The sequence below is a fragment of the Musca vetustissima genome, unplaced genomic scaffold, assembly GCF_032173495.1.
Source record: "Musca vetustissima isolate MV318-11 ecotype Yass unplaced genomic scaffold, APGP_CSIRO_Mvet_v1 utg1266, whole genome shotgun sequence".
Classification (NCBI taxonomy): domain Eukaryota; kingdom Metazoa; phylum Arthropoda; class Insecta; order Diptera; family Muscidae; genus Musca; species Musca vetustissima.
Window position 1 is genome coordinate 356,649 of NW_026882875.1, and position 25,326 is coordinate 381,974.

The window sequence follows — 25,326 nt, forward strand, 5'->3', positions numbered from 1 at the left end:
AACTAGAAAATTAAGAACTCCAAAAGCAGTGTTATCTAAAGTATTTTTCACTTTGTGATTTTTAATTATCCTGTAGGTCGATTCAGTAACTTATAACGATCCGACAATCGACAATTTTGTCTACACAAAAAATCGTTTGCAGTAACGAAAATCTTATTCAGTAAAAATGTAGACAAATTGTCGATAAACTTTCAAAAAGCTTTTAATTTTGAACATTTTGAAAACAAAATACATACAAATTCAGAGCAAAACAAGGCATGTTCAATATTGAAAAATATTTGTCGATAAATTAACTTCGAATATTTTGGTGTTGTTTATTAACAACATTTTTAACAATTGGTGTTAAAAAACTGTTATAGAATTGAAATATTGTTTATTTTGTCGTTATAATAGTTTATCGATTTGAGAATTGTTTAAATTTGATAGTGAATCGACCCACTGATTTTGAAATAAAAAAAAAATATTTCTGATATGAACTTTTTGTCACAATTTCATTTTATATATTCGAAAATTTTAATTTTGTTTCTTGCAGATCGACGATGCCGCCCTACAAGTCTATAAAGATGGTGATTTTGGAGCCTATCTGGATCTGGAGTCATCATTGGCCGAACAGGCTGAAGAAATTGAAGGTCTTAATTCTAGGTGAGTTATTCAACGAATTTATTTTCTTCAGACCAATTGTTTTAAATTCAAAATGAACGAAATGGAATGAACGACCCAGCTAAAAATTTTTGTCGCATGCTCTGATATCAGATTTATTTTCGTTTTGTTTACAAAAACAATTGCCACCCTTTTTAGTCAATTCTCTATTGTTTCTTTAGAGTTTTTGCGATATTATGCAGAAAATCGAAAGTTCCCATTTTTATCTGATTTTTTACGAATTCGTAAACTCAAAACTCAAACGTTCCTTCCGACAAAAATTTCAGAATTCGTGGGAATTCGGCACCAGAATCGGAACAAATTGGATGCTGGAGAGTTACATTCCAATTCTCTTGTTTTTTTTTTTTTTTTTTTTTTTTTTGAAAAACATTTTTTTTGTTTATTATACACACATTGCACCTCGAAATATTAACCGAATATGAATACGACTCGATGTCGATCTATTTATATTCCTCTGCTTTAATTGCGATAACGGCACACGATTTGTTTTATATACTTTGAAGGTTTCAGACGAAATTTTCCAATCGGAGTAGCTGTAATTTCACATTCTGGCTTCATCGTGGGTGAAAATATATATGCGAAAATTCTCAAGATATATTCGAAGATATATGTGAAATGGCATTCCAGGTTATTGATGAATAAAACTTCTTCTCAAAACGTTTTCAATACAGCTTCAGGTTTTGGTATTTTGAAGGATTTAGCCGAATTATCCCACCGAAATAGTTGTAATTTTACCTTTCGGGTTCAAGCACTTTGATCAAATTTTGGCATTGTTTTGACAGTGAGCGGACGGGACGGACAATATGATACCCTACACAACTACTATCCATCTCTACGTTTCTGCGGATCTATATTCCGAGCTTGGGTAATATTTCACAATATTTGCACTAGGGATACGTAGTCGACCACAAAAGTCAACTTTTCGATTTTTGCATTTGACTAAAACGACGACTTTTCGATCTTTGGATTTTATCAAACCTGCTCAAAATCGACTAATTCAAAATCCACCAAAACGTTGATTTTTGTTTACAGATAAAATAAAGTTCTGCAATGTGTAATTTCTGGGCAATTTGGACTTTGTGATGATAAACCACGTATTTATGAAGAAATTCAAAAGTCGACATTAAAAAGTCGACTTTGTGATTTCTTCAAAGATCAAAAGTCGATTTATTAATCCCTAATTTGCACTATTTTGGCCGAGTTGATGTTTTCTCGGTGTAAAAAAATTCATTTGAATCGCTAAATATCAACCGTTCATTATCATGAAGTCATTCGAATTAGATGGCCAGATCACCTTCCCTGTAGAAAATTTCTAATGTTCGGCTGATAATTGTCGCGTCTAGTGCGACTAGAAAACCAGATAAAAATAAAGTTTTCGGCCCATTCCATCTCCGGCGTCGATCTTGATCATAATCGGAACCGTAATACAAAATGTCATCAGAGCTATATTTCCGCCCTCTATTGTGGTAACAGTAATACTAAACAATATCAGACTAGGTACACCCCTGTAATATTTACATATAACTCCTACATCAGAGGACATACACCAATATAATTGATATCAAAGTCATGCTAATTCTTTGGGAATATTCCCATCCCCTTGCATAATTTCGTGATGTTCGGGTAATAACTGCGACCTCTGGAGCGACCAGACAAAAATAAATTTGTTGGTCCATTTAATTTTCATTACCAAATCATTGGCCAGAATCGGTCATACTATAATTTCGTGACGATTGGTTCATAATTGTGGCCTGTAGCGTTTTTACAAATTATAATAGACAGACGAACGAATGGGCGGACATACATGTCTAGGTGGACGCAGCTAATCGAGGTATCACGATCGGTATTGATCTGTCATCCGCCGTTTAACCCTGATTTGGTGCACAATCACTCATTCCTATTCCTGCACATAAGAAATGGATTTCGTCGCCAACAGATGCTGTTTATGCGTAAATTATATTTTGGAGTTGTCTCCATCGAAGTGGACAAAAAAGTATTTCTAAAATTGGCTTGAGAATACATAGAAAAACATTAAAAATATTGTTAATGCGCCTTTGAATTTCGAAATAGTTACAGAAAGTATTTCATGCGAATCCCAAGGTGAAGGTGTCAATATCTTGTCAGTCGATTGTTGGGGTTTGTTCGGAATAAGACCTAAATATCAACGTTAAACTCGGGTAATTATAAATGCTAATTTCAAAATACCTTTTTGGTCGTCCCTTGTCTTCTGTGATAGTTGCATTTCTTTTCCAATACATGATTGGTTCACTTCTCTTGCCCTGTCCTCCATATAAGTGGTTGCAGTTTGTTTCAAAATACCTTGCGGGTATCAATTACAGCACTACAAGACTCTAATAACTTGTCTTACATTAAAGAGTGCAGTCCGGGCCTTTATTAAGGTCAATTATATGAGACCTCCTTCTCGAACTTATGGAGAAGTTTTACCGGATTTATTTTTTTACAATTTAGTGTTTCATTGAAGGAAATAGGAAATTAAACGAGCCAATATTTGCCGACTCACTTTCCATGCCCTCTCTCCATATTTGACATAAACTTCAGCCCGTGTAGGCTCTAATAACATTTCCCACATTAAAGAGTCAGACTATTCGCTACGTCCGAAATTGTTTCGAAGTTATAGATAAATTTTACGGAAGTTTGGTTTTTTTAATTTTAAAATTTACGGTTCAATTGTGAGAAATATGACGAAAATGGTGACTATATAAAAATCTGGACCAATTCTCAATAATGGATGCACTACGAAAAAACGTTTTCCCTTTTGCATGAATTTCACAATCAAACTCCTTTCATTTTGGCATCTCTGATTTAAAACCATCAACATCATTATCAAACATTTAACAGTGATATTGAGACCCATGTCGAACGGCAAAAACAAAATGTATGGATGCCGTATTGCAATGACGTTTGTAGGTTGACAATTTTGATGTAGGCACTACATTTAGCGCAACAACAACCACATCAATAAAGATATGTGGACAAAATTTCACTGGGTTTCTGGGCCAACGAAACAAAAAAATGAATAAACAGCAACAACTACAAAAACCCACCACAACCTTACACCACATTCGTTCCAAAAAAGAAAAAAACTTGAAAACCCAGGAGGAAAAAACCAAAACACAAAAATGAAAATGTTGTTTTCGATATGCCATACCATTCACTGGCTATGCTTCCTGTTTGTTTCACTGATGCCAGTTCCAAAAATAAAACTCTTAAACACCATCATCTCATCAACATGGACGGACAGCTGGAGTTGAGCATGCGCAGATAGTGTCCGTTGTTTTTCGAAGTTATTTTCTCCCGTTGCAGTGGACATCTGGACACCGCCAACTTTTCAGTTGTTGCTGCGGCTGGTATTTTGGTGGCCTTCGTTTATGTGGGAGTTATTTTTGGTTTCATCCGTCCGTCCATCCATCCAGACAGACTACCAGTGGCCGCCGCGACCAAATTCATGGTATCATTTGTCCGGTCGCTTAGACGTCTGTCGTAAAGAAAAGTAACAAGTTGCAAAATGCCTTTCACTTGATAATTTATTAACGATTATTGTCGGTTGGCTAATTTGTTAAAATGTTCAAGTGTGAGTGTGTGCATGTGAGTTTTGCCTGCAACATGAAATTGAAGCTGCAATAAACCCACCGTTTGCTGGCTGGATGGCTGAAAAGAAAATTTACGGGATACCATGCCAGCCAGCAATTGGCGGCTTTATTTGTCTTTTCTTCTGCTGTGTTTTCTTTGTTGGCTGGTTCATCTCATTTGGCGAAACCGACAAAAAAAAGAGAATGTTTTTTATTTGTTGTAATGTTTAAAAAGGTTTCGATTCGATTTCAGTGGTATTTAATGACCGTTTGGCAATGAAATATTTTCATATCAATTTTTATGCTAAAGGCATGACTGGCCGACCAGCCGCTGCAAAATAGCTCACCCTAAACCAACGACAAATGTTAAGCATCACATCGTCTCTATGCGATGTGAGTGAGCTGCAATAGTAAAGTTACTTATAAGTTAACATATACGAGGGCAGGGAAATATGCCAGTGTAAAAGTTTCTGTACTCAATGAATATAAATAGCAGGAATATTGACGGTTCTGTAGACAGAGAATCGCTTCACAGGTATTTCATAGACCGGAGATCTCTATGCATGTACTCATACCATTTACCAATATTTGGACACGACAACGCTCTATTTAATGTGGTTACCCCGCGATCTTATTTTTGTCCAAAAAGCTCAATGATTTGAAATCACAATAAATCCGAATTTCGTCTTCGATGAACTATTAAGAGCAAAAATTCTATAGCATTATTGGATACTTTGAAAAACTTAATTTCCGGGAAACTATAGCGTTTAAATAAAAGGAGCTTCTCATTCACAAAAGCAATATAGTGCACCATGAGCATTATATGGCAAAAATCTTATTCATCGGGATTTAAACTTCTTATTCAGACGTCCTAACGTCTTCCTGCACTCTGGGAAGATCTTTTTGTCCAAAGAAGAGGTTTTCGCGAAACTGTGACCTATTTTTAAGAAATTACATCAAAGAGTCATTACTCCTTCTTTGTCCCTGAATAAGCGTTTACCCTCTCTGTCTGCATTCAGCTGCAAAATATGTCCCCGATTTGGTAAGTACCAATAACAGCCCAACTTTATGATGAATAATTATCTGACGTTTTCTGTCACATTATATTATGGGATAAGGTAGCCTATAATAGATGTTCGGAAATCACACAGTGTATACGAATTTGGGATGGAGGAGAGTTTTTTTGCGAAGTTTTTTCACTAGGGGAATCTTTTATCACTCTAGTGGTCATCTACTCACTTTAATTGTAGTTTGAATGGACCGTATGTTGGCTTCTTTGCAGTGGATTTTTGCTCTTCGATATAATCTAAATATGCTTTAAAGAGTCCATAGACCAGCACCCAATTGATCTCTAATCTTGAATGAACCGAGATCATATGTAGGATATTTTTACTCAGTTTACTCTTTTATGGTGGAAAGTTTACTATTTTCCACTTCTCTTAGAACATACGGGATGATATGTCTTGACTCCAGTCAACCTGCTATGGGTCGGTTTTTTGAGAGATTTTCGCACTAGGGGCAACTTTCGACACTCTTGTGGAAATCTACATCGATTCTCTTTAGTATTTTTTGCTATTCAATTTCATCTAAAAGAACATACGGGATGATATGTCTTGACTCCAGTCAACCTGCTATGGGTCGGTTTTTTGAGAGATTTTCGCACTAGGGGCAACTTTCGACACTCTTGTGGAAATCTACATCGATTCTCTTTAGTATTTTTTGCTATTCAATTTCATCTAAAAGAAATAGGCCCTGAAGGGTCCATCAACCTGCCATCAATTTGTCGCTAAACTTAGAACATCTGGTATCATATGTAATCATACTGTTTAGGGTCTGTTTTCTGCGAAGTTCTCTAACATGTCCACTCTCCCTACCTGCCGCTATCGAAGAGAGCGTTGGATAACTTCGATATCTTCGCAGCAGGTTAGTCAATGTCGTCTGTGTGGAAGTATTTTCCTCTTCAGAGTTCATTCTTTTTCTCATGGGCTGAGAAATGGTTGAAGAATCCTACATTATGAAACGGACATTATATGTTTGTCGGCAAGATTTTCTTTGAAGTTCTACCTCCAAAAGATCTCAGCGAAATCACCATAAATTTATAGGTGCATATTTTTGGTTTCATTGGATTGTGAAATCGAATATGCGAAGATGTCTTCGATTTGAAGGGTTCCCCTGGAATTGGAACAGTGGAATCGAATACGTTTAACGCTACAAATTAGAGGGCTCCGATTTTTCGGCTTGTCCAGAAATTAAAATTTATCTTTCTGGATGTTTTTTTTTCGAAATTTTTTGTCTGTAAATTGTTACTTCGTTGGTTTTAATTTGGTACACATAAGTATGAATTTACAATATTTCCTACGTAGCCCAATCCTACACCCCAACCTTAAACATAACTACAAATTTAAAAATTCCAGCTCAATCCGTTTACCTAAATCCGCGTTTGGTACCAATTAGTACACATTAGCACAACTTTCTAAAACTTCCTACATATCCCAATCCTACACCTTAACAGTGACCCTAGTAGTACTAGTACCTTTCGTACGTATATGTACACATTTCTAAAAGTACCTACATATCCCGATCATACACTCCGACGGTATTGATTATTTCAAATTTCAGGAATCCAGTTCATCCGTTCCTCCAAATTCAAATTGTACCAAATGTAGTACAGTTTAGTACTTTCAAAATCACTTGCTTATATCGACCATATTTCTCAACCTTAATTTGATTTCCAAATTTCAAGATTTACTTACTTTTCGGATACTTATAATTCGAATGTCCAAAAAACCCTTTGTTACATCTATTCTACACTCCGTCAGTAGACCTCATTTCAAATATAAGAGTTCTAGCTCTACCGGTTCACCAAATACAAATGGTAAAACCTTTAGTACTTTTCGTGCCGTTCTAGTAGGAATTTCCAAAAACCCAGCCTTATCTGAACTAAGAACTAACTGAACTAAGAGTGACCCTCACACCAAATTTCAAAATTCTAGCTTCATACGTTTCGTCTGAGCGTTGATGAACCGTTAAGTCAGTCAATCACTTTACTTATTTATTAGTATAGATTTTCCGAGAATGTATTCTGCCTTATGAGAACATCTAATGGAAAATGCAAAATGTAGAGCATAATACCTTCCATTTCAATTCCATACGAATACAATCCCAACAGTTCCCCCAACCGACCTCGTACACATGCGCCTTGTGCATAATCTTCATTCGCTCAATCATTCGTTCATTTGGTCACTTTGTATGCGCATAATGTTGTTTAATTTGCATTTAAGCTGATTCGTTTTTGTTGTTATTGTCGGATATCTTTTTTTCTACAGCTGTCAGTTTTGTTCAATGTGACCATCTGCAAATTATTTATAAAAAATCTAAAAGAAAAAAAACAAAACAGACTACAAAATAATCTGAGTGGTAGTTTTATAGTAGAATCTCCCAATACCCATTTATTATTGCAGGTAAATCTCATTCCTTTATTAAACGCATGCGAGATGGTGTTGTAGTTGTTCTTTTTCTCCACTTTTACATCCAAGGCAAATCTAAATTAAAGTTATACATTGTTGCAGCAGGAGCAACTCAAAAAAAATGTAAACTGAAACGTGATGTCATGAAATATGCAATAACTGTGTATGCACCTCGTATGTACAGAAAATGCTGTCCACCACAAAAGCCCTTTCGAAAAAAACCAAAAAAAAAAACGGAAAGGAAAAATTAAAATATTTTATTTCATTTTATTGCCCAATGAATAGACAGGAACACGTACTTTCAGGATTTACATATTATTTGTTTTATTTTTTTCTCTTATATTTGAATCTACAATTCGCTCTAAAAAGTCATTGCATCGTAACTGATGCTGCCCTGTCTTAATCCCATTACACGGGTTTCTTTCTTTCCTTCCTTCTTGTCTCAATCAATGACAGTTTGGAGCAAAGGGTTCTCCTTTTTGTTGGTCCACAGATAAATTAACATTCTATTTAAATCTGCAGTTAAAAGCTAAATGTAAATTAATGGTTTTGGTTAAAAGGTGACAGGCATTACATGTGTACGTGAGTACTTACATCCGATCCATGCAATACAATGTTGCGAAAATATTTTATAAAAGTTGAAAAATTTCATTGAAATGGTACCAATGAGAGATCTTCGATGTGGTGTTTAGGAATTACAATGTTGCAGAAAAATTTGTGGGGACATTTTACATCTGTCATTTAAGAATCACAATTATTTGTGAATTAATCGATTATAGAAACAAATAAATTGATGGAGTGACTCTGTTGTTAAAAAAAATAGCGTAACTTATTTTACTGACTACTATATGCTGTGCATTGAACGCATTAGGTCATAATGAACATGAACCCGATATATTACATTGAGCGATAAAATTGAGGCCATGGTCTGAGGGGGTGAAGAATTCCTATTGGGGATGAAAGACATTAGTAAGTATATGAAAACACCAGAAGGAAAAATTCACCATAGGTCAAAGTTCGGACATAGGGCGTAATCATTATTTTGTTAGCGTCCCTATTATACTTTATACAAAAGATTTTAGGTGGGGTCCTCAAAGTCGAGAAATCAATATTTTATTGGTATATTTTCAATTCTACCAGTTATATATATATATATATATATATGCCAAATACTTCACAAAAATAATTTTCAAAAAATCCCCAATCAACCCCAATAGGAATTTTGAATTTGGCAAAATATATTTCATTTACAACCTTAAAGGATCATCTTGTATGAAAAATTTTCCTTCAAACCCGGAATGCCACTTCAATGATGAAATGCGGCTTATACCTTCAGAAGAACGTGTAGTATTAAATTAAAACCACAGTGGTGGGAAAACGTTTATATAGCCTTTAAATTTAGGAAATTATGTAGCACCCTTATATAGAATCTATTCAAAAAGTGGACCTTTTGACAGAACTTTTGTTCCATTAGTTGAGCTTTAAAAAGATTTCCAGGCGCACCGGTCCTGTGCGCAACTCTTCCAATTTGAAAGACCATGATCTGAAATAGTCAGTCGCTTTTATATGCCTTGATCGATGGATAAATGCCTTCCGTCTATCACAACATGATCAGTTTGATTTCTCATTGATTGATCAGGAGAAATCCAGGTGGCCTTGCTTATATCGAGGTGCCTGAATCTGGTGCTATTAACTATAATAGAATTTCTTTTTTATACGGATTGTAGCAACCGACTCATATACTAGGGTGAATCTAGAGAGCAGGTCTTTTATTCTCCTGTTAACCATAAATCAGCAGCCAAATTCATGTCTCGTTCCAGCTATAATACAGTGCGTAATCATCTGATTTACTTACTTCCATCGCATTTCCTGTAAGGCAATAATATCAGCTTTGTACTTCTAGAGTCCGCCAAAGCGAATACTGCGACTGCACACATTCCAAATGCAGATTCTCAGATCGTGGTCCTTTATACGTTTGCGGCGGTCGTCGACATTATTGGAGTTTGGTTTTCTTTTTTCGCAGTAGCGTGGGTTTTGCGTGTGTGGTGAACTCGCGACACAAATCGGGTGACACCGCGGTGATGTCAATGTCACAATTAAGATGAAAGAGGGGCCACGATACGCCTTTTTTAATTTCAAGAGAAAAAGATGAATGACGGGCACGATAACTCACAAACTAATAAACCAATCGGTTACAAATTTTACCATATTATTCTGAAGCTACATAGCTATCGTATGAACTAGGAAAATGTAAACGGCCAAGATCTTCTATATTTTCCAGCTTGGGTTTTGTCCGAAAATAGGCGATTTCCCAAAAAAAAAAAAAAAAACATTTTTCCTAGGTCCGCCATTTTGCTAATTTTTGACCGAAGTCAATAATGCTGGTTTATACCAGAGGCAGATATGTAATCTTTCTATTCTCAGATTCCTGCCCATTCTCAATTAACTTTTTCTATCCTGGTCTTCAGGACTCCCGAATAGTATGATTTACTGCATTTGGAAGAAGTCTACAAAATCTGTGGGTTTTCGTGAAACTTAAATTTTATATATAACCAGTGAGCGGAGCAGTATATTCGGACGTGGCCACATATAAATATTTAAGTTTAACTCCCACAACCGACTACATACGACAATATAATTGGTATCAATTTAAAGGTCGATCTGTCAACTTCTCGGGTCTATGTCCTTCAGGTGTAAATACATACACCATAGAATACAAATTTGGAATTTTTCACATAAAAGTCAGGGTCCATTTAACCGATCTTTATAAAAAATTGGCAAGCTTATGCTTTGGCCCGATCCCCTTCTCCATGTAAAATTTACCAAAAACAATAGGGGTCTTCATTGGCCAGAACCCATCCTACATGAAAAATTTGGTGAAGATTGGTCCATAACTGTGGCCTGTATCGTGTTTACAAAGTATAATGGACAGACGGACGGACAGATACACATGTCTAGATCGACTCAGCTAGTCGAGATATGATCGGTATACAAAAATGTGGGTCTAGGACCAATATTTCGCGGCGTTACAAACTCTTGGGGCTGCACACAGCTATAATACCCTGATAACATACAGTGGTGGTCACAGAATTAAAACATTTACTGTGGTAAAAATTTTTTGATCAGCCCTCGATTAGTTTGAAGTATTTTTGAAAATTTTTTAATTCAGAACACTTCGATATACTTCACTCAAGAGATTTAGTGTGAAAATGGAAAATTATTTCATGCAATTTTTCCATAAATAACGGTTTTTATGAAAATGAATCGACTTTGAAGTGGCCATATAATTAAAACATTGTGTGATTTTTTACTTGACTGCATTTTTTGAAAATTTTTTAAAAAAGCTCTTTAATTTAGTTAAATTATGTAAACTAAGCACCAATAAAATCATTTACTGATAAAATTTTTTGAAAAAATCTGTAAAATCTATCAAAAATGCCAAAAATGTGTTCAGTACACCTTACATTCAGAAAATAACCCTTATTATAGAAAATAAAGTTCCGAATGCACCAGAAATTGCTAGAATTAGTAGAAAACAATAAATAATTCTCAAAATAAATAAATATTTGAAATAGAAACTCAAAAAATTGGAATTAACCTAAAAGAACGATTCAATTTCGATAGCCTTTATTGAAGAAGGCCGGAATATTTTTGCAGTATGCGAGGAAATATCGATTGATATTGGCATTTATTATATCAAATCGATTGTTCGAGTAGTACAGAATATATTTTATCAAAAAATATACCAGTCACAACAGAAAGAACAGAGATTAACGCCTATGTTGACGAGTAAAAGTTTCTGCCACACAGCAGCATTTTCGATGCTCAACTCAAGACTTTATATATTTGTCAAATTGTAAAATTTTTCTTTCTTTTAGGCTAAAATAGATGAAATGGGCGTTATTCTATTCAAAAAATATTATTTTGGAAAAATATTGTCATGTTCAATAGATTTTAAGGGTCAAGAGTGAACCATCAAACATGCTGCTGTGTACCAGAAACGTTTTCTCGTCGACATAGGCGTTGATCTCTGTTCTTTCTGTTGTGACTGGTATATTTTTTGATAAAATATATTCTGTACTACTCGAACAATCGATTTGATATAATAAATGCCAATATCAATCGATATTTCCTCAAATACTGCAAAAATATTCCGGCCTTCTTCAATAAAGGCTATCGAAATTGAATCGTTCTTTTAGGTTAATTCCAATTTTTTGAGTTTCTATTTCAAATATTTATTTATTTTGAGAATTATTTATTGTTTTCTACTAATTCTAGCAATTTCTGGTGCATTCGGAACTTTATTTTCTATAATAAGGGTTATTTTACCAAAAACAAAGGGGTCTTCTGAATGTAAGGTGTACTGAACACATTTTTGGCATTTTTGATAGATTTTACAGATTTTTTCAAAAAATTTTATCAGTAAATGATTTTATCGGTGCTTAGTTTACATAATTTAACTAAATTAAAGAGCTTTTTTAAAAAATATTTTCAAAAAATGCAGTCAAGTAAAAAATCACACAATGTTTTAATTATATGGCCACTTCAAAGTCGATGCATTTTCATAAAAACCGTTATTTATGGAAAAATTGCATGAAATAATTTTCCATTTTCACACTAAATCTCTTGAGTGCAGTATATCGAAGTGTTCTGAATTAAAAAATTTTCAAAAATACTTCAAACGAATCGAGGGCTGATCAAAAAATTTTTACCACAGTAAATGTTTTAATTCTGTGACCACCACTGTAGTTGTGAAGGGTATAATTATATAACTGAATTTTTATGTTAACCCATTGGCGGGTGTTAACATTACAGTAAATTGGCCGCTATTAACTATTTTTAAAACACTAGAATCCATTTAAATGAATATATTTTCTATGGTAAATTTTTTTTTCTTTGGAAAACTAATTATATATTTTTTAATATTGCCACTAATTAACTTGATCTATATTAACAATATCAATAGAAATTTCTTTGTATTTTTCTGAAAATAAATTCAATGCGTTTCAAATACAAAAGAAGCTAACCCTAACCATTGAAGTTCAAAATTAAAACATTTAAGCTTCTTATTGTTCCGAACAATTGATAGGTGGATAGGTGATTGGTAACATTTAATCATGGACTGATGTCTGGCAGTCGTAATCATGAAATGGCAAATCTTCAATTTGTTCTTAAATTATGGTTCATTGAACTCAAAGCGGGCGAAAAATACTAATAACAATGGCAAACATTGCAAATCTGTAGTTATTTGAGGTGTAGCAGAATCAATAGACATTAAATCAAAACCATCGAACCTATAGAATTATAAAAATACACGTAAAAAATAATGATGGTGATGACTTTGTTGCCACCATCTCTTTGCCGTTCGTTCGTTTGTTCATTTCATCCATTTATTCATCGATCCATTCAACCGTATTTTGTTGTTATTGGTATTATTGAACCCGCCGTTTTTTATTCAGTTACATTCTGAAATCTTTAACATTGAAATGTTTTTTTTTCTTTTTTCTCTGCTGTTTTTTTGTTTACTTTTTCTTTTTTGTCTATTTTAATGCGATTTTATTGTCTATTCTTTTATTGTGTAATTTTAATTTTTTTGTTATTTTCTTTCTTTTTTCTGTTCTCTTTTTAGTCGCAAAAATTCATTGGTCGTACGCACCCAGTTGAGTGTTAGAGTACATGCGATTATTGGTAAGTAATTACGATAAACAATAAAAATAAACACAATAACAACGAGAATAATGATAATGACATTAATGATAATAAATCCAATTATATATTGCTATTTTGTTGTTGTTGGAAGTATGGGAAAATATTGATGAAATAATTGTACCCTTTATAGATATTTACGTTATTAGAATATGTGGAAAAGAGGTCTATTGCGGAATTGTTGCACTTAAAGGATTTTAAATGCGCGATATCAACTAAAGTTTTCAAAATATCAAAATCAATTTTTTATTATAATGTTTTTAGCGGATCAAACTGGAAATCGAATTACCTAACTTACAATATTTGAAATTAATGGTTATTATACCCTCCACCATAGTTGGAGGGTATATTAATTTTGTCATTCCGTTTGTAACTCACCGAAATATTCATTTCCGATCCTATAAAGTATATATATATATATATATATATATATATTCTTCATCAGGGTAAAATTCTAAGACGATCTAGCCATGTCCGTCCGCCTGTCCGTCTGTTGTAATCACGCTATCTTCCGAAGGAATTTAGATAGGGTGCTGAAAATTTGCATAGGGTTGTCTTTTGTCTGCAGGCAGGTACCCCCAAATTTTCGGTATTTTGGGGTTCTTGAGCGCGTTTTTCAACCGAATTCGCTGAAATTGGGTACATTGGGTTCTTATTGGGTACTAAATGTCGCCACAAAAAATTATAAATATAGGCCCACTTTTTCTAGTAGCCCCCATATAACGGTACCTCCTAATGTTCAGTATTTTGGGGGTTTTGGTCGTATTTTCCACCGAATTGGCTGTAATTTAGTACTCTGAGTTCTAAATATGTTCCAAATCACTCCACAAAAAATTATGAATATAGGTCCATTTTTTCTGGTAGCCCCCCATATAAGGGTACACCCAATTTTCGGTATTTTGGGGTTCTTGAGCGCGTTTTTCAGCCGAATTCGCTGAAATTTGGTACATTGGGTTCTTATTGGGTACCAAATATCTCCACTAAAAACTATAAATATAAGTTCATTTTTTCTGGTAGCCCCCATATAAAGGTACCCCAAATTTCGGCATTTGGAGGTTCTTGAGCGCGTTTTTCAACCGAAATCACTGAAAAATTATTAATAGCCAACCCCTTTTAGGCGTAGTCCCCATATAACCCCATTTTTTATATTAATATAATTATCTGATTTTTCCGCGTTTTAAGTTTGATTCTAACACTCTGTTGTAATCATTTCACCTACGAAGGATTTCGAGATAAAAAACTAGAACGTACGGTTCGATAATGAACTATAACCCGCATTTAGGCTTAGCCGTAGCCCCAGTGTGGAAGGTACCAGAAGGCATGGACTGATATTCCCCAAATTCGGACTTGAACTAAGTTTGGAAGACATAATAAGATGGGATGAAATCAAATTTTTCCTGAAACGGATTTGGTCCCAAGAAACATGGGATCTAGAACCAATATTTCGATGAGGCACATTTTCACCGTGTGAAAGTGTATACACACTAATTAGCCATAAGGCAGAGGGTATAATTTTCTATTAAAAATTATTGTTTACATAATCGGATTGTAGAAATGTCGATATAGGTCCATTTTTTGGTATGTTCCCTATATTTTCATTTCAAGTACCTGTCAGTATATCTATGGTGGAGGGTATCCAAAGTTCGGCCCGGCCGAACTTAACGCTTTTTCACTTGTTTTTGACTTTATAGGGTAAACGCACCTAATTCCGACATGTACCAATAGTCAGCATCGGTTTTATATAACTTCAAATAACTAAAAAATCCTATATCCAGATATGAAAAATACCTTGAATAATCGTCAATAATACTGCAACCTATCTCTGTGTAAAATTTCATCGAGCTAAGTACATTTTTTCAGCCAAAATTTGGCATTTTGTCAATGAGGTTTATCAACACTAGCGATAATTCGTGTTTCTAAGAAAAAATTAGTTGGCACGTCGATTTAAAAAGACTTGTAACTATATACAAATTTAATATTTTTAACAAGGATCTTCTTCGTAATTGTAAAGAACATAGAGGAGAATACTTTAGAATTTAAAATCATTAAAAAATATTGGTAATTATTTTATTTTTATCGATGTCACCCTCAGGAAACATTTTTATGTTTTTTCTAAAGTCGACACCTTTTCGATAATTTTGGCTCAAAATTGCAAAAAAAAAAAAAAAGATTAAATAAATTCTCTAAATAACGATTAACTTATAAAAAATAAGTTTTGAGTTGTTTTACATAATGGAAGACTTGGTTTTAATCTTTAATTCTTTTAATCTCTGAAATGCCTTATTTAGCCATGCCGACAATTGCATAAAAGGTTTCCGAAGTCGGCACCATGTTTAATAATTGTAATATTTTAATAAATAAAATTATTTTATGTAAGTATTTTAATACGACACTGATGGAAACGCTCCATTGCAATAATTTATTATTGCAAATAGCAGAAAAATCGATTAAATATATAATTTTTGCCGATTATTGGAACATAACATACCGACAATTTGGAAAAAGTGCCGCCTATTGGCACAAATACACTATTTTACATAATTATTAATTTAATCTACTTTAATACAAATTAATTAAACAAATTTGTATTCCATCGGGGAGTAAACAAAATTTCGAAACAGATGAACCTAAATATAATATCGTGGAAAATATGCACTTGGAATGGTGAAACGTTTAAAAAGTGAAAATTCTTAAAGTGCCGACTATTGGTGCACTTACCCTACATTTCGATCTCATATTTGAAAATTGTATCGATTTAGTGAATTGTATTTGAAATTTGTTGCACTCGAAGAATTTAAAATGCGCGATATCAACTGTAGTTTTCAAAATATCAATATCAAATTTATAATACAATGTTTTTAGAGGCTCAAATCGGAAATCGAATTACTTAACTAACGAAATTTAAAAACCAGTGAGCGGAGCAGTATAGTCGGACGGGGCCGACCATACAATACCCTACACAACTTCCATGAAAATCTAACATTTTGTAGTTCTATATTCTGAGATTGAGCAATATTTCGCGATCTTTGCACACTTTTGACTGGCTAGAGGCCAGAAAATGTTACTTATAATCAGTACACCCCTCTAATTACTTGTCCAGATTACCTTCACCTTGGTTTGTGTTGTGATGTTCGGCTTTCGACTCGAAAAGTACAAATAATTAAATTTTCGGTCCACTACATCCGAGAAGTTATTATCTGATCATCACCTAACATTTTAGGCGTTGTCCTTGACCATAACTGGAACCTCATGGAACATTTCAAAGCGGTCAGCGCTATATTTCCGCCCTCCAGTGTGGTAATAGGTTACTAAATAATATATGAATACGTAAGCACTTGTAAATATTTAAGTGTAACTCCCGCATCCGAGTACCTACGACAACATAATTGGTATCAATTTAAAGGTCAACCACTCCTCTCGGACATACTATCAACTTCTCGGGTATATGTCCTTCAGTGGTAAATATATACGCTATAGAATACAAATTTTGTAATTTTTCACACAAAAGTTAAAGTCCATTTGACCCGCTAAATGGGCCATAATTGCGGCGTCTGGAGCGACCAGAAAATCATACAAAAATAAAGTTTTTGGTCCATTTCATCCCCTAAATATTAACCGATCTTTTCCAAAAACAATAGGGGTCTTCATTGGTCATAACCCACCCTACATGTAAAATTTCGTGAAGATTGGTCCATAACTGTTGCCTGTATCGTGTTTACAAATTATAATGGACAGACGGACGGACGGACACACATGTCTAGATCGACTCAGCTAGTCGAGATATGACAATCGGTATACTTAAAGGTGGGTCTAGGACCAATATTTCGCGGCGTTACAAACTTTTGGGACTGTACAAAGCTATAATACCCTGACAACATAGTTGTGTTATTTTTGATCAGACATCGTATTACAAAAAGAATCGTTTCCAAAGAATCATAATTTTGGAAATTTGAAAACAATACCATACACCTTTCAATACCATATTTGAAAATTTTATATTTTTCAATGAAATGTATTTTCAAATCGATATTCGCAAGCAAATTTTATTGTCTCCACCCCTACCGAGCACAGTGTTGATTTCCTCCAATATAATTGCATCTCATTTCGGCATTCTTCAAGGTTAAAAACTATGTATTTTCACCTATCGTTCAATGACTAATAATTGTTTGACGCCATTGACTGCATTCAATGACCGTTACAAATGAAATCATTTTTAGTTACGCGTTCGCCGTTAAAGACCTCTGATTTTTTTAATTGCCTTCTAGAAAATCAAAAAACAAAAACAAAAAATAAAATAAATTATTAATCACTATCAAAATATCTATAAACATTTGGTGTTTATTGAAATAACATGGAATTAGCATTTGCAACGCGGTGATATCATAATAAAAACGGAGAGAGCCAGACAAATAAATATACAAAATAATAAAAATTATCTACAAAAAATATTATTTAAACAAATGAATTGATTTGACTTGCATTAAATCGGTTGTATTCGCAAAAAATAATAACAACAACAAAAATAAATCATCAAAGTCTTGAACACCGTTAAATGCTAATGACGACTGCAACGCCGTCGATGATGATGATGAGGTCGATAATTATGTCTTTGATGTGCCAAAGAGGAGGGAGAGTCAATAAATTGTTTTCATGCCATATTTTTCGAAATGAACTGAAAACATGCATTCAAAGCTACATCAAGGTTAATGTTTATCGAAATATATTATTTTTTTATGAAATTTAGTTTAGTATCAAAATCATTGATCATAAATTTATAGTCCAATAAAAGAAATATGGTTATGCAATGTATGTTCTCTAACAAAAATCTTCATATGAGCCCATGTGCAGATATTAATGGATTTTTCTGGAAGTTATTGTAGGGGTCTCAAGATTATATTGGATATAAATTTTTCTACTTCAGTACAGTCACGAAGGTACACAAGTTCTATTACGAATCGGACAAAAGTATAGGTACATCTGAAACGATTTTATCAAATCTTGTTATAGGTAGGTGAGGTATATTAAAATGAAACCGACTTCAACACAACATAACACTCGTCATTCTAGGCCCAATTCAATAAAATATGCAAAATTTCAACTCAATCGGACAACCATTGTGTCTTTGGTGCACTATGGTGGAACTAAAAGACAATATATATTGGAGCTATATCAAAATCTTAACTGATTCTCCCCTCCTCTTAGGTTGGAAAATCAGTGATGGCATTCAGAATGGAGCGGGACACCCTATATTAGAAATTTGCCCCCATCGTCGATTCAAGACCTCAAATACAGGTCAAGAACTACTCGATTCTTTATGCTAAATTTCACGATAAATATATGGTCTTGTAAGCGAACTTATGTTGCCCAAACATGAAACCAAAGGGGTGTATTTTTTAGATTTGACATCCAATGAGAATCCCACATATGAAATAACAGCCAAATACCAAAATTGTAGAAGTAAAAAGGATGCGACCTCTACCGGTTGTATCCACTGTGAAGATGGAGTTAGATGATTGGGTTTGGTTGGGCAGTTAAATGGGTGTAGTGTGTCATGTGGACCGTTACCACATATCGGGCAGATTTTCGTGCCCAATATGAATTGAGGCGGCTACACCATCCAGATCTCTCTCCAGATATCGCTTTTGTACCTCGCACATCTCTCTCTCTCTGAGCAGTTGAGTGGGTGTAGCGTGTCATGTGGACCATTACCACATATCGGGCAGATATTGTCTACCACGTCATCAATTCGTGCCCAATATGAATTGACGCGGCTACACCATCCAGATCTCCTTTGTGCATCCGTGTGAATACAGTTCAATCCTGCTTGTTAGTCCGGTAGATCTAGAGGATCCCTTTTGTACCGCAGCACCTCTCTCTCTCCACATGTTGAAGATCCTTCATTACATTCCTAAGAGGAGGTTTAAAAGGCTGCTTCTATAACATCCAAAAAGATATTGCATCGACATCTTGGTGTGTTGACGCACAGGAAGGATTTTCGTATTCTCATGTATGTGGTATATTGGAGTCATGAGGAGATACCCTGTTGCATTCTGACAGGATTGGAGATTTTTTCCATTGCGTTGCACCAACGTTGGCGGTATATATTTTGTGTATATAGTGTCGATAGGGAGATTTACTATCCAATTAGAACCCAACATAAAAAAATTACAGCCACTTCGGTTGAAAAACGAGCCCAAAATCCGAAAAAGACCAAATAATAGCGGAGTACCATTATATGGAGGTTCTCCGGTGCTACGGCAAATATTGATAACTGTTGGTAGGGACATTCGATATACAATAATAAGTACTCAAAATACTAAATAACAACGAAACATGTCAAAAATCCCATAAATACTGAATATCGGGGGTACCCTTGATTGGGAGCTATTCCAACCAATATATCCCATTTGCAATAACAAGCATTCTAGAAGTCCTAGCAATGTTTGTGCAAAATTTCAGAGCTCTATCTTAAATATTGCGATCACTATCATGATTTCAACAGACAGACGGACATGGCTAAATCGACATAGAATTCTATATTGATCAAGAATTTACATAATTTATGGGATCTCCTACGATTATTTCAATGTGTTGCGAACGGAATGACAAATTAAATATATTCTCCACATTATGGTGGACGAAATACATAGCAAATTACATTCACATAGTTTAAAAGAAGCGGCTGGGACTTTCAAAATACCTAAAATTGGGTTAGACGTTTATATTGAAATTTGTCATGGATTTTGTCATTGAATTAATGAAAAAAGTTTCATTAATATGAAATTGACGAAATGATTCCATCAATGAAATTTGTCATGGATTTTGAATTTGTGATTGATTTAATAAAAAAAGTTTCATTAACTTTCATTCATGTAAAATTAACGAAATGATTCATTAAAACATTGAAACTTCTTCATTGATGCAGTGAAACAAATTAATTAACGCAATGAAACTTCTACATTAATAAAATGAAAAACTTATATTTATGAAATTCATCTTCTTCATTAATGGAGTGAAAAACGTTCATGGATGCAATGAATAACGGTCATGAATGCAATGAAACATTTACGTTGATGTTATGAAAAACATTCATTAATACAATAAAAACTCTTCATTAATAAAATGCATTACGTTCTATCAATTAAATTTGTCAAGCATTTTGAATTTGTCATTAAATTAATGAAAATTTTTCATTTAGTTCCTTGAATGAAACGTCTTCATTGATGCAGTGAAACTCATTCATTAATGCAATGAAACTTCTTCATCAATGCTATGAAAAACATTAATTAATGCAATGAAATGTCTACATTAATAAAATGACAAACTTACATAAATGGAATACATATTCTTCATTAATGCATTGAAAAACGTTAATGAATGCAATGCGACTTTTTCATTGATGTTATGAAAAACATACATTAATGTGGTGAAAAATATTCATTAATGAAATAAAAAACTTGCATTAATGAAATTAACAATTTTCATGATTGCACTGAAATTTAAACATTAATGAAATAAAACTTTCATTAATGTAATCAATGTTCTTCATCAATGCAAATTTTTACATTATTTAAATGAAATACTGACATTAATTGGAAAATTATGTATTAACTACAGGTACTCTCTCGTAAAATTTTATCATTTCATACAGAATTTTGTTAAGCAACATATAACCCTGATCACAAGTGGGCTAAAATCAAAATTTTAATATAATATAATATAGATTTGAACCTATCCCCATTAAATTAATTAGCCGTTTCAAATTTAATTACGTTGAGTAGTAAATGGTTGTCATACATCGACGCAAAAAATCAGGTTTAATGCGGTTTACTATACAGGCCGGAGAGTTTTCCATTTTTGATTAACTTTTTATTCAGCTTCTAAGAATTTATTTCTTGCAATAATTATTTTCACCAAATAGTAAAATGATATTAGAATTCGTTTTTTTATCAATATTTCTAATAACTAAAGATAAAATCTGAAATAAAAAAAAAAAACATGAAAATAGGCTTTAAATGAAATATCAGTCCATTGGCTCGTGAAAATGTTCTTCTAATCTCCTGATTTTCTTCATGTTCTGTTTTCATTAAATTTTCTATGTCTTTGTCTATTTCCAGAGAAACTTTTATCTGCCGAAGGAAGTGATCTGCGACGTGCCTTATTTTCCTTGAAACAAGTTTTTCAAGAGGATAAGGATCTTGTACATGCCTTTGTGGCATTAGGTGGACTCAACTGTTTGGTGCGTGTCGGTAATGGTGCTGATCAAAACTATCAAAATTATATATTGCGTGCATTGGGTCAGGTATGTTAAACGATCAGTTCAGCTATTGATCTCTTCTCCCTTTTTGTTATTGTGCTTGGAACTCACTCACACACATGCGCACACCAAGAGCCAAAAACAACAGATGGACGTTGTTGTGGCATCAACCGAAGCAACAATGTAAAAGTCTCCAGACAAGTGTACCTCTGCGTGATGTGGCGATGATGGGATTTGGAAAAAAGTGTTGCGTGTCCAACTAAATCTAGTTAAAATAAACCAACAGCAACAACAAACGAAACTAGAAACAAAGCAAAAACAACAATGAAACAATTGATAGATTTAATCAAAACGAGACATTGTGTCGCTTCGCTACGTCTTGCCGCTGTTGTTGTTGTTTTTGCTCTTTGGTGCCATGGGGACGAGTTCATCACTATAATTAATTAGATGTTAAATGTTAAGTGTTCTACGCCTCTACTTCGTGTAATCTGAAGGCAGGCCATCAAAAGCCCTGCTCATGGACCAGGCCCAGACCAAAACCTCTTAACAAAAATTATGATCAACTAAATAGTCGTACTAACTTGTGATATGAATCATTGTTTTTTGTAAATGCTGTTTTAATAATTGTTTTAATTGTTATTGTTGTTGGCGTCATTTTTTTTTCTTCATCTTGTTTTCTTATCCGCAGGTTATGCTGTACGTTGACGGCATGAATGGCGTTATGAAACACGAGCCCACAATGCAGTGGCTATACTCATTAATCGCATCCAATTATCGTTCCGTGGTTAAGACTGCACTGAAATTGTTATTGGTCTTCGTCGAATATGCCGAATCCAATTGCCATGTATTGGTCAGTGCCATACACAGTGTGGACAAGCAGCAAGGCACACTGCCATGGTCGAACATTATGAGGTGTGTATAAAATACGTTAGACGTAAACTTTTAATTTAATGCTAACGAAGAACAACAACAACAACATTTAAGTTTTAAAAATGCCACCAAAAATATTTAATTATCATTAATTTGGGGTTCATTATGTCAGTGCGTGGTCGTTAAATGCAGAAATTGAAATCCACATAATGACGCACACACACATGCAAGGGCAGAAAATATTGAAAATTGTCGTTTATAACAAATTGATTTCACTTCATATGCAATAATATAGAAAATAATGGGTATAAATATTAATTACGCCAAATTGAGGGGTTTTTGAAGGGGTCACGTTTTTTTTGTTAATGTTTCTTTAAAAGGGCTAACCATTGTTTTTGCATTTTATTTGAAAATTTTCGTTGTTGCACACTTAGCCTTAAAATACTATCAAATTAAGTCCCATCCAAGTAACTTAATAATCCGTTGCAGACAATTTAAAGTTTATTTTGCTATGTCCGCTCGTCCAAATTCCGATAATATTCAAAGATCGATAATATCGGACACTTAATACATAATACGAGGACTACTATATATATTTCTTACTGATGGCTGGTGTGATCTGACATTTTACGATATGCAAAGCTTCGACGCAATCGGACAGAATTTGCAAAAAATCATTCCAAAATATCTATATATATATATATATATATATATAAATATTTTCTCTCTCTTTCTCTTTACGTTAGTCGTTTGTAATGGTGAATTCTCAGTTACACTCGCACACACTTGCTCTCAATTTAATTTTGCCCAACACTGATCTATATATATAAAAGAGCTTATTGTTAAGTGAGTGAGTGCCTGACAGATTCGGTTTTGGAAATTCGATCTATAAGTGTATGAAAAGTACTAAACTTTACTAAATTTAGTTCTAATTGTATATATATATATTGAACATATATAGCTAAAATATTGACATTTTATATGGGATACACGTTGGGAAGTGGTGTTGATGTATGGAAATGGTTTATGAAATGTGTACTTCTGTGTATAAAAAGTACAAAATGGTACTAAATTTAGTACTATTTGCATTTAGTTGAGTGTATAGAAATGAAATCTTGAAAATCGGAATTAGGACTACAGATATGAGGTAGATTTAAAAAATTGTGCTTATGTGTACGAAAAGTACTTATTGGTACTAAATTTAGTGCAAGTTGGATTTCGGGTCACAAATAGAGCTGGAGTCTTGAAATTGGGAATTAAATGACTGTTGCAGTGTAGGATTGAGGTAGTTTTGGAAATTCGTACTTATTGGTACGAAAAGTACTAAATGGTACAAAACTTAGTACAATTTGGATTTTGCTTGAACGGATAGAGCTGAAAACATAAAATTTGGAATTCAGATTAACGTTGACGATTAAACTATAGAGACATCATTGGAAACTCGTATATATGTGTACAAAAAGTACTAAACGGCACAAGATTTGCTACAATTTGGGTGAATGGAGAGAGCTGGAAACCTAAAATTTCGAATAACGGTTGCTGTTGGAGTATAGAATTAACATATGGAAGTATAATACTTATATGTGTACTAGAAACAAAAAGTACTAAATTGTACCAAATAGTTTACAAATTGTTTTTGAGTGACCGGATAGGACTGAAATCCTGAAATTTTGAATTAAAATTGCAGTTGGAGTACATGATTAAGATATGTCGGTTGTTTTGAAATTTCGTCATTATTTGGTCCTAAATTTTGTACAATTTAGATTTGAGTGAACGGATAGAGACGGAAAACTTAAATTTAGAATGAAAATGTTTGGAATTTCGTACTTATGAATACGAGAAGCACTAAATGGTACTAAATATTGTACAATTCGTTTTCTGTGTGCGTGAATCGTAAAAATTGGAATTTAAATTAAGGTTGAAATGTAGGATCAGACAAGTAGGTAGTTTTGAACATGCGTATGTGTACTAAATGGTACTAACAGCCTGTTTTTCTATTTCGAACGAAAATCAATGCGAAAGAAAGTAACTCACTCACTTTCGTTTAAAAAAGCGTTCATGTATTTCGAAAGCTACCGTTCGTTTGGCGTTACGTATACCATTCGAAAAACTACTAAATTAAATGTAAAATTTTACAACAATGTTCAATAAATGAGATTCAAATGGGAAATGAGAACGAACTACACAAATACAATCAAGCATTTGAATATAAAAAAATGTTAAATGGAAATTTTCACAGCCTGTTTTTCTATTTCGAACGAAAATCAATGCGAAAGAAAGTAACTCACTCACTTTCGTTTAAAAAAGCGTTCATGTATTTCGAAAGCTATCGTTCGTTTGCCGTTACGTATACCATTCGAAAAACTACTAAATTAAATGTAATGTTTTACAACAATGTTCAATAAATGAGAGTCAAATGGGAAGTGAGAACAAACTACACAAATACAATCACATATTTGAACAAAAAAAAATTGTCAAATGAAAATTTTCAGTATTTGTACAATTTTATTTTCTAAAAACATGAATGAAAAATCCAAGCGATACCTATAAAACATGTTCCAACATTTTTTATTTTGTATAGAGATTGTGTTGTGTGAAAAAGCTTCAAATTTTGGTACATAATTCGCGATTTTGTAATTCATTCGAAAGCTATAAAGCAAGTGAGTGAATATGACATTCTCGTTCGCATGATGACAGCTTTTTCGTCATACATAAACCCAATTTGTAAAGAAAAAATATACGTTTACGTTTTCTTTCGAGTTGTTTATCGTTCGAC

General features: G+C 33.6%; 1 protein-coding gene across 1 annotated transcript in view; it reads left to right on the forward strand.

The window, feature by feature from the left end:
• The window catches only part of LOC133329561 (FH1/FH2 domain-containing protein 3), a 76,628-nt gene that overhangs the window by 23,054 nt on the left and 28,248 nt on the right, over positions 1–25,326 (forward strand). Inside the window, exons 2-5 of the mRNA XM_061538038.1 lie at positions 533–642; positions 13,347–13,405; positions 21,541–21,725; positions 22,369–22,592. Of these exons, the coding sequence (XP_061394022.1) occupies positions 533–642; positions 13,347–13,405; positions 21,541–21,725; positions 22,369–22,592 (578 nt within the window). The remainder of the gene's footprint in view (positions 1–532; positions 643–13,346; positions 13,406–21,540; positions 21,726–22,368; positions 22,593–25,326) is intronic.